This window comes from Mya arenaria, chromosome 12 (genome assembly GCF_026914265.1).
Source record: "Mya arenaria isolate MELC-2E11 chromosome 12, ASM2691426v1".
Lineage (NCBI taxonomy): Eukaryota > Metazoa > Mollusca > Bivalvia > Myida > Myidae > Mya > Mya arenaria.
In genome coordinates, this window is record NC_069133.1 from 43,777,937 (window position 1) to 43,789,172 (window position 11,236).

The following is an 11,236-nucleotide window of genomic DNA, read 5'->3' on the forward strand; positions in this document are numbered from 1 at the left end:
TAAGTTCTTGAACAGGGTCATGTGATTTTGAACATGATCATGTGATTTGCATGACAGCAGTGAATACTGTCTACTAGACTAGTGAAGGAAAGTAAACTCTATGAGGAGTTTAGCACAGTTACTACAGTAATTGAATATGAAAAGCAAAAGTAGATCCCACTAACAATAAACTTATCTGCTTTTTAAAAATGAAATCCCGGAATGTTGAAAATGCTGAATAAATGCAGGCTGCACGATTCAGTTATTTATAAGGTAAACAATGAGTGAGTGATTAAATAGAAACAATTAAAAAAAAAAATATAGTTTGATGAGTATGAATCCTAAATTATTACCAAGTGTTTTTAATTTCAGCACATATTAGGGGTATAATTAATAGAGTTTTCTGTTATAAATAATTTGAGCCTTGGAATCCATGAAAGCGCCTACTGCGTTAGATTATAATTGACCCAAAAGAAAATATAGGTGCTCTTAGATACCGGATGGGAAAATTGATTGGAAATGTGTATCGGCCTTTAGTTTGTTTTATTGATAATAAAAGTACTCACAACCTTTCACCCTTTCTACATTTTACAAGACAGATATTAAAGATGAATATTGGCTGTTAATAAATTGCGTTTCTAAGTTTTGCATTCCTTTAAAATATATAATCCTGTATGGCTGTAATAATATGCACCGGTGCTTAATTGAAAAACTTCTCCAGTAAAATATCCTAACGCAATCGAAACGTTTCAATCTTGTAAACATTTTAAAATAGTTTGGTCTGGTTGAACCCTAGAGATGCCAAGAAGTAGAAGCCGATCTCCAAAACGAGGTAATTTGTTCGTTAAATGTGATTCTAACTGATACTTTTTACAATTTGTGAAAACATGGTCAAATGATTTTAATCAATGAGGTTAAAACTTAAATTTCTTGGTCTTATTTTCAATATTTACCTCATTTTTATTTCAATATTCTTGTTCTAAATTCCCTATTTTTTTTGGCTACCAGACAAATCGGCCCCTTACCAAATCGGCCCCTAGTTGAAACGGCTACCTTTTCGGCCCCTTACCAAATCGGCCCCATGCAGTAGACGTTTCGGCCCCTGATTACGGAGACGTTTCGGTCCTTATTTTTTTTTATTTTTTAATTTTAAATATAAGAGAAAAAAACATAAAATTTCATTTTTTTATTTTTATAGCAGTTGTAATGAGATATGTTTATTGACATAAAGCCATATATCATTTGCATAAAAGGTATTGATAAAAAAATAGATTTAAAAGAAAATAACTTTTTACTTGAACACGTATATACATATGAACATATTTTTTTTATACATTTATTCATGAGAATTTTTTATAAGAATAAATCGAGTTAAAAAAAACTCGTCGCTAATAAGTGGCCTGCAGCCACAGGTGCTGAACGTAGCGCAGAACGGACTGACACCAGTGGAAGGCATACCCATTTAGTTGACTCCCTGGAAAAAACAGATCGGAGGGCCTGCCATAGACTTTAAAGGAAAAATATATTATGATCCATCCATCTCTTTACATATTTTATATGATCATTTTTACCATGATGCATCCATATTGTGACTATGTCTATTTTGTCATTTTGATATATGACTACCTGCTTCAAAATCCAAGATTCACCACAGTTTACACAATTGTTTTGATATACCAGAAAATGCTTTGAAGTTATCAACTCTGATCAACTAAGATACCTTTTTAGATGGATAATAGTTCATGAAAAAAGAAATCTGATAGTTAAAAGATGTTATATATTTTCGAGGCAGACGGTCTTATTGCGAATTGTCACATTCCACACGGGTGTCAGGCGTTGGAACTGTGACACTTAACAAGTTTATTCGTCTACACTCAGGTCACAAAAAAATGACAAAAAGTCCACAGCAACGAAACGTAATCATGAATAAGTGTGCATTTTTATGTTTATCATTAGTAGGGTACATACTTCTTTTAACTAAACTAGATGATTTTAAAAAGCGTAGTTTTTACAACTATTAAGTAATGATTTCTTATATTCTGGGAACAGAGTCAAACTTTAATATGCATTGAAACGTAAAGGTATATGGAAAAACAGTTTACCACATTTATCAGTTGAATTTGAATGATCAAAATATGGAAAGACATATAAACGATTGAATTTGTGGCGTAGCTTTAAATTTAATCATGCATTATCTTAGATTTATTGATACATTTATGACATGAAATTTCACCTTGACATCAACTTAGCTGGACTTAACTAATTTACAGAAAAAAACATGAAAGAAACCCGCTAATATAGATCTTTAAATGTTGATAACACCATGTCAGACACGCGTGTGCTTCAAGTATAATGTCCACAAATTCCCACTTGTCAATGTTAGTTATAAATATTTTGACACATATTCTGCCAGTCCGGTGTCAATGACAACAGCTTTGATATAATTTGGTTACATTAACATTTTATTCAAAATAACTTGAATTATGGGATAACTCGCTGTTACATACATAGCCATATCTTGAAAGATTTATTATACATTTTAGGGTTGTCTACACAACATTAATATTGCTGACACTTACCTGTATCGCAGACTCGGTGCTGCCATCTGTCACATTCATTGCAGGTGATGGCCTGTTGCAGCGGCCTCACAACCTTATCACACACAATACACAAATCCGAATCAGACATTACAAATATTATCAAAAGTCCAAAACACAAAACATTAAGAAATAAAAGACACTTATTCACTCACACTCACACGTCTTTGAAAGTCTTTTTTCACACCTACAACACCAACAGTTTGCCTGGCAAAGAATGCATTGATCAAAGACAAGTTTTCTTTGAAGTTTTTATTATATTTGATTTATATTAAACAGTTTTAACAAAGTATATTCTTATATTTTTTTTTAAATTTGATATTCAAGATAAGGGTTTAGATTTTAATGCTTTTGCAATCTTATCAATATATTTCATGAATGTCTATTTGTGACTTTACAGATCTCATATACAACGTCTTTTGAAATACAATTTGAAAATTTATATGTTTTTTTCTTTATATTAAATAAAAAATAAAATAAAAAGTAAGGGGCCGAAATGTCTCTGTTGAAATTCAGTAAGGGGCCGAAACGTCTCGAGTGAATTAAATTAAGGGACGAAATGGCAGGGCCGAAACGTCTTTGGGGCCGATTTGGTAGTAGGCCGATATGGTAAGGGGCCGATTTGTCTCGCTCCCTTTTTATTATTCAATTATCCTTTAAACAAATATTATCAAAATAAAGTTCGCAGAAGTGTCAGATTTTTACAAGGAGTTCAGAAATAGTCACAGGAATTTGACTCGGTGTTTGGTCTAAAGACTAAAATGATATATTTAAGTGAATTACGGACATTACGAACCATGGACATTAATACGGACCAATAAAATAAATAATGTTAACATTTCTATTTGAGAATTCAAAAGCAACATAACCAACTAGAATGCCGTTGAAAAGTGGCTCTAGCTATTTCATATTTATACCACAGGAGTTTTGCCAAAACATCAAACCTAATGAATTACTATTCAAAAACAATGAAAATCCTACAGAATTGCCAAACCTGACTGTCTTACCCACTAGCCAAGTCTGGTAAAATATGAGTGGGACACATAAAAAAATGCAAAAACTACAATGTCAACAAAGAAAAAAATTACACAGTAAAAATGAGTTTTTGATCTGGTAATAGTAGCAGATATTTGCAAGACAACTCAGTGTTCTCAATAAGAACCAGCTGCCGGCCAAAATGGTCGGTTCAAATGGCAATTGGGCCGGTTCAAATTTGGAAAACTAAATGAATTTCAAGTAGAAGCTGGTTAGTTACTCGTACTTTACTTTTTGAGACGGTTCAACTGAAACTTATCGAGTACCCTGCAACTTCTGTTTTAAATTTGCACTTTATGACAGAATCTGTTTAATAAATTATAAATCATGATGTCATAAAGCCTTCGAATGTGAACATTTTTTGTTTCAATTCAGTTGTCTTTATTATGAACTTGTAAATGTGTTTATTGTCCTTTTACCATTTGTCAGATGTAAATTTGTATTTCAGATCGTAAAGACCGAGATCGATCACGATCCAGAGACAGAGAAAGACATCGCAGTAAGTTCATACAAGAATCTTACCTGTACCGGCCAAATTCAAGGCTTTTCCTAAAAAAATATAGAGGCGTAACAAAATTTGGAAATGTGTTCAGAAGTTAGGTAGGGGGCTTTAGCGTAATTATTTACGTATAGAAACTATAAATGATAAAAAAAAATATATTCTGGTACCATCTAAACCTATCTTTATGAGAATTGTAGATCTTTATCTAGTTTCATTTTCCTTAAATGTCGGCCTATCTCGTATACATGCGCTAAAGGGTTAAAACATAAAATCGTACTGACAATTTTGACATTATTATAAATAATGTTGAGGGTCCTCAAGATAATTTTCACCAGTATAAGCATGTCTTAGGGATTTTTCTCTGCGAATGCTATGTTAGTTGGATTATTATTAAATCTAACCAATACTCAAAGTTAAAAGTTGGATTTTTTTTATTGAATCTTGATAACTTGGCTTATTAAGGCAGATGACAACTTGTGCTTAATCTTTGAGTGTTAATTTTAAAGCAAATAAATTCTGTCATTCAGGGCACAGAAGGAGTCGCTCACGTTCTCGGGATAGACGGAGACGATCAAGGTCAAGGTCACGGGACAAGGAGAGGCGATACGACAAAGATGACAGGTTTGCGCAAAAACACAGTATTCTATTAAGAATGGCTTGAACAGACAAAAAACAATTTTACAGATTTTTGCAGTCTTGGAAATAAATCAAAATTACACTTAAGAGTCCGAATTGGACAGTTTTATTGAAACACTGTAAGCATTATATTCTTGCCAATGGTTGAAAGAAACACAAGCCTGCAAGCCCTGCACTGGTAAAATGCCTTTCGAGCTTGCTCAAATTCAAAATTTTATATAGCAGGGCTTGTTCAAAAATTTGATGCCAAGCCAAAGTATAAGAATTTGTTCAACCAAAAGTCTTATTTCGATGACTGTCTTGCTTAAATTAAACATTGAATATTGTTTAACATGAATTTGCTTCAGGGATGTTATCATTTGATGACTCAAAGCATTTGCAGAAATACTAATTAATTAAATATTATTCTTTTTTTCAGGCGTGAACGTCGTGATGGAGGTCGTGATGGAGGTCGTGACAGGGGACGGGAAGATCGTAGTAGCTCTCAACACGGAAGTCGGGGTCATGGGGAGGAAAGTGAAGAAGATGAGATAACCTTTCAGGCTGTTAACAAAAACGTCACTGGTAACACAATACTGAACTTATTGTTAATTTGCAGAACCACAACTGTTAATGCTCTTCAAAGATTCCCACCCTTATTAGATTCAAAGTTCCTGCTCAGACCATTCAGATTTTGGTGTCTCCTGAACTTTTCAACCAATAAAAGGATTTTGAAAAAAAACTTGGCACAAATGTTCACCACATTAATCCAATGTACCAGGTATTTTTTGCTCATGAACCTTTATAAATGATTTATGGTCAAGGTCACACATTGGAGTCAAAGGTCATATAGCTACATGTACTTGTCTATACCATAACTCTTCAACTGATTTTGAAATGATTCACTACAAAAAATAACCACAAAAAATAAACACAGTCACATACATATTAGCAATTGTTCACACTGAGGTCAAAAGGCTTGATCAATAACTCACTCTGTTGTTGTTTTTAAATAGTATGCCTTTGGTTTAACCTAACCTGAATGTGTTCTGTAATATATGTTTTTTATGGTGACAGAAGTTATTTTTTTTTAAACTTGTACGCAATGTTAGTGTATCCATGGAATGAAGTACATGTAGTTTGCTTACCTGAATGGCTAGACAGAATATGAAGTTAGTTGCACAACTGAGAAGAATGATCTTATGTCTTATTCACACGCTATATGTAGATTATGACAAGCAGAACTTGGTCTTAAAGTAAATATGCCTCACGCTAAGAAATTGATGACATATTTTCTTGGTTCTGAAAATTGGTGTGTGGTGTGTTTATTTTTTATAAGGCCCTGGGTTATTTTCAGGTAATTTGCCATCTGTTTTAGTTAATGAAACACTTTTTCGATGTGATACCAAACACTGATGATTCAAAATTTATATTTTACATTTTATCTTTTTGTCTCTGTTTATGTATATCTGACTTGAGACTGTTCAAAAATATGGCCCAAGGGCATGCTATATTGATGGCACCATTTAAAAAAGCTGAACCTACATGTTTTGCTATTTCGGGGGTTTCATCTTTTAATTAACATATTTTAGTTTGCCACCTTTTCTTAAAACACCGGACTTAACAGCCAATTGAAATTGAGTAAGAAGTTGCAGAAAAACCCGAACCTACATGTCATTGTATATGACATTTTATATTGTTTTTGTATCTCCTGAAAAAGTACAAAAATGTAAGTTCGGCATTTGTAAATGGTGCCATCGATATGTCCCTACTCTGTTTATACATGTGTTCAAGAACCGTTTTCTCAATTTTACAGCTGAAGAACTAGAAGCTATGCCTGAAGATGAACAAGAACTTATGAAGGTCATGGGCTTCTCCGGCTTTGATTCCACAAAGGTGAGGAGAATGTGACTTTCTACTTCAACAAGATATTAAATTGACTTCAATAATTACCTAATTTCTTTAACTAAAGAAAATGTTGAATGATAGAATCCGACTCCACATGCAATTGTTTGTTCAGGGTAAGACCTGCTTAGTAAATATCTGATTATATCTCCATTGGTTTAACAGTTTTGAATATTTAGATCAAGGTTCCATCAATGTTGTCTGCTCCTCTCCAAGTTGATCATTTTTTCATCCAATCTTTATCATACTTGGTAAACTATGTAAATGAGCATAGTATCTTTGAGATGTTGAACTTAAAACAATTCTCCAAATGCAAAAAAATATAAAAATGTGCACATAATATCTCCAAAATATATACGGTCTGTAATTGATGTCTGTGTACATGTTTCCTTTGATAGGTGTATATTGTGCATATTGCTCCACTTTGCAGCACTCTTGTTAACTGCTCTTAAACATTAAATCTGATTACGTTGGACCATTTTCTCGAAAATATTATGCATAACCAGTTTTTGTACCGTACCATGTTTCATATAGCCAAATTATTTCACTTTAACTTATTTAACTAGAATATGGATCAATTATACAGTGGTCGAAATTAGCACAAGCCCGCAAGCCCTGCACTGGTAAAATGTCTTCCGGGCTTGCTCAAATTCTGAATTTTATATAGCAGGGCTTGTTCAAAAATATGATTCCATGCAATAGTATAAGAATTTGGGCTTGTTCATCCGAAAGTCTAATTTCAATGACTGATTATACTATTAGCCATCCTACAATTACAATATACTCACTCTTTCAGGACAAGCAAGTGGTCGGGAATGAACATTACTGCGCTAATATCACAAGAAAACGCAGATACAGGTAATAATAGATATGTAGTAACATTGTTTTTAATCCCCTGAAATTAGGGGCTTCATTTCAGCTCCATTCACAAGCCCAAAAGTATATATATTTTTAAAAAGTTGGACTTAAAAGATACAATCCTAATAAAATATTTTTAACTTGTTAACAACAACTACAAAATTTTATGTGTTTAAATGCAATCATAGGCTTAAAATGCTTAAAAATTCGGAGCTTGAATATTTGAACAACAGAAACCTGTCCCATACATGAAGCAGTGGCTTTGTTTAAAATGATATGGTACACATGTATATTCAAAGTGTATTCACAATTCATGGAGACATGCCCTCATTCACAAAAAGGTTTAAAAATAACATACATGTATATATGCATATAAAACATGTGATGCATCAGCTCAGATAGATCATTACCTCCATTCAGGGACTTTTAATTTGATTTAATTGACTCATAATTTAAAACAAATGTGGTTTTTGAAAATCCCTCAAGCATACTAACAGATTGTTCAAACTGTGTGAATGCACATACCGTATATTTTAAATAAATCTGTATATTTACATTGTTATCTGATTAATTTAAATGTTTACAATTTTTAGTTGTACCGTATCTTAGCTAAAACTAAGCAGAGAAATTTGTTTTCAGCATTTTAATTACTAGTATCTGGAATATTACATGTGTAATATTGCATATTACATAATGTTTTCACCATTTGGTAAATGATTTCCCTTTTGTCCAATCAGAGTGCAGCTATACATAAATACCGGTACTGCAGCAGAAAAGTAAACATCAGTTTAATATTGTCTTGTGGTAAATGCAAAAGGAATGTCAGATTTTGTGCCTGCGCAATGTCAATGTTTTACATAAGTTGTCTATAAATGATTATAGTGTTTTTTTCAGCCCTCTTGGCCGGAAATTTGGCCCCATTCCTCTACTTAAAAAGTATATATTTTTCCCCTACCTAGATGAAAAAATTCCCTGTTTTTTTTGAAGGAGGAGCATTGACCTCTAAACATATAGCAAAAACAACATTTGACTATATTTTCTGAATGTGAAACCTGAACTAATAATTGTTTTCTTGTTTCAGACAATACATGAACAGAAAAGGTGGATTCAACAGACCTCTGGACTTCATTGCCTAGCAGTTCCCAGTATTTTATCACGAGACAGAACGATTTAGGGACTAAAATCCCAAGATAGAGGAATATATGGCCAATATACAGACAGAGAATGATGGATTTCAAATTAGTGACATGTAGGAAGTTAAAAAAGTAAAGAGAGTAAAAGGAATGTGTATTTCAACTTTGACAACGCTGTGAAAAAGCAATCACTCATTTCATTGTATATAGCATGGTTAAAATGTATGGTTATATAAAAAAATATAGAATCTTTCACTTACTATTTAATACCAAAAATTATGAACTAAGTTTAGGAAAGGTTATAAATTGAGCCATCTGTGAAATTTATAATTTTTCCTCAGAGTTTCATGAAATGTTGTATTCAATTGCAATAAGTGTAAGACTCTTTCAACACATGACACATTATCATCGCCAAAATGAAGATTTTATTCACTATGCTGTAAAATGTTGGAAGCTAATTAAGTAGGGCAAAATCAAGTCAATGTAATGTTATTTGACACGAGTATAATAGAAAAAAATATGTAATGGTTTTAAAACACTTAAACCAAGGAACAAATATAATATCATTATGTATTGAATGGAAAAATGACATCCTGTAAAGAATCATCATACAATTTTCGCGCACTGTACTCATTGTTTGTATATGAGAAAGAAATATCAAGATTTTGTTGTAGCCTTGGTATCATTGTTGTCGCACACACAAACTTAAACATTTGCTCTAACTTGATAACCATTAAACATATTGAAATGAAACTTGGTAAATTTGTTGCCAGGACACACATGTACAGCAAGGCCATAACTTCTGGCTTATGACATTGTTGAGTTATTCCCCTTTTGCGACTAAAGAATACAACAAGGCTTTGCGTTAGCTCGGTGGTGCTCTTGTTTCAAAATCATGACTTAACATTGTTGTAAATTCCTGTACCCATATTGTTTTGTGATTTTAATGTTTTATATGAATAAATGTGTAGATAACTTGGGTTTTAGCTCGTCTGCTGTTTTATTAAGAAAAAAATTAGGTATTTCAAAGCCTCTGGGTCATAATCTTCATGGCTGTTGGCATTGTTCAAAGATTTCTTTTTCTCGTACATTTGCTTGAACTTGGTACACATATTTGCAAAAACAATAAATATATGTGTAAATTTCATTTTCTCAGTTTTCAATACCCGCTTGAAACTTGCTACAAAAATTTGCAATAACAATTTGTATACACAGTGAAGCCCTGTTGGCGGGAATTCCTAGGGACCTGCGTAAATACCTTGAGCCTTGAGAAATTCAAGCCAATCGGAAATGATTACCTTCAGTAGAATGAAATCGGTCCTTAACATCCTGTTCAAGCCAACGAGGAAATCCAGCCAAGTGAGTTCAAGCCAAAGGGGTTGGACTGTATGTGTTAATTCATTTTCTCATTTGTTCAATATTTGCTTGAAACTTGGTATACACATTTGCAATAACAATACATATATACTAATGGCCAAAAATCTTGTCCCGTCTACAAAAGCTATAATATCTGTTTTGTTTTATATCGCACACTCATAAAGTTGGTATCGAAGAAAAGATGACATTAATCTGCATTCAATGAAAAAAGAATTTGGAATTTGAGCCAGTACTGCCGGTACAGTAATGTGTTGAAAATTGGCATTGAGGATTTGCAAGGCACAAATGAAACCCATACCGGACACAACTTTTGGCCATTAGTATATGTGTGGCAAGTCCCATCAGTCGTGCTAAAATATGTTATGCTCGTCTGGTTTTTGAAACTGATAAAAGTCAAGATATTGTGAAAGCTTTGGGTTTGGTGAAGCTGGCATGTCATTTGTGAATAGCAGAATTATTGAACAACTGCCAGACAGTTATCAACATTTCTGAAAATTGTGCTCTAGGAGATGGAATAAGTTTAACTTTCTGGCGCATTGATTTTGCCAAAAATTAAGGTCCAGTTAACGGGCGGGTATTTTACAGAAAAGTTGTGGTGAATAAGAGCTTGAGGAACATGGTGCAAAATTTTGTTATTTAATATATACATTTTCTTTTTGCAAAACATCCGTGGATCCAGTTAACCTTTCACAGAACACATGCTGATGCTAAATATTCAATGTGAATTAGAATCAAAAAAAAATATGATTTGTGAAAAAATAAAGATTCAAGAAAAAATACTTTAAGGAAATTCCTTTGTATATTTAAAAAATACATTGTTGTCAGTAATGTTAGAACAATGTTAAAAAGTGACTGTGAAGATTTCTTGGCCTGCTAGATGGCTGCGTAAGCGACAAGTAGTATAATTATGAAAAGTTTGAAATTTCACATTCTGGGTACTACAGGTAGTTTCAGAAATACATAACTGTTATTTGTGAACTCAGAGATTGGAACTGTGTGATTTTTATTGAGTAAAATTGAAATTAAAACAGATTTATTAAGACTTGGCATCCTCACCAGATGCATGAACATGTACGTGGCAGAAATGTCAAACCTGGATTAAGTGGCCACCTGTCTTAAGCAGCCACTTTGATCATTTCCCAAGGGTGGCCACTTAATACAGGATTGACTGTACTCTTTATAAACACATTTCACCGGTTGTCCTCATTGCGCGGCAGTCAAGTCGACGGGGGGAT

At 33.1% G+C, this 11,236-nt stretch overlaps 1 protein-coding gene across 1 annotated transcript; it reads left to right on the forward strand.

Moving 5' to 3' along the window:
* Window positions 1-654: 654 nt before the first annotated feature.
* Window positions 655-9,603, forward strand: LOC128211866 (U4/U6.U5 small nuclear ribonucleoprotein 27 kDa protein-like). The gene is made up of 7 exons (XM_052916975.1): window positions 655-811; window positions 4,060-4,110; window positions 4,641-4,734; window positions 5,168-5,313; window positions 6,545-6,624; window positions 7,430-7,491; window positions 8,573-9,603. The coding sequence occupies exons 1-7, from the start codon at window positions 778-780 to the stop codon at window positions 8,625-8,627; spliced, it is 522 nt and encodes a 173-aa protein (XP_052772935.1). The 5' UTR covers window positions 655-777; the 3' UTR covers window positions 8,628-9,603.
* The last annotated feature ends 1,633 nt before the right edge of the window (window positions 9,604-11,236 follow it).

Coding starts and splice junctions, on each gene's coding strand:
- LOC128211866 (XM_052916975.1), top strand. CDS start 778: ATGCCAAGAAGTAGAAGCCGATCTCCAAAACGAG. Junction 5,314..6,544: donor TGTTAACAAAAACGTCACTG/GTAACACAATAC, acceptor TCAATTTTACAG/CTGAAGAACTAGAAGCTATG. Junction 7,492..8,572: donor ACAAGAAAACGCAGATACAG/GTAATAATAGAT, acceptor TTCTTGTTTCAG/ACAATACATGAACAGAAAAG.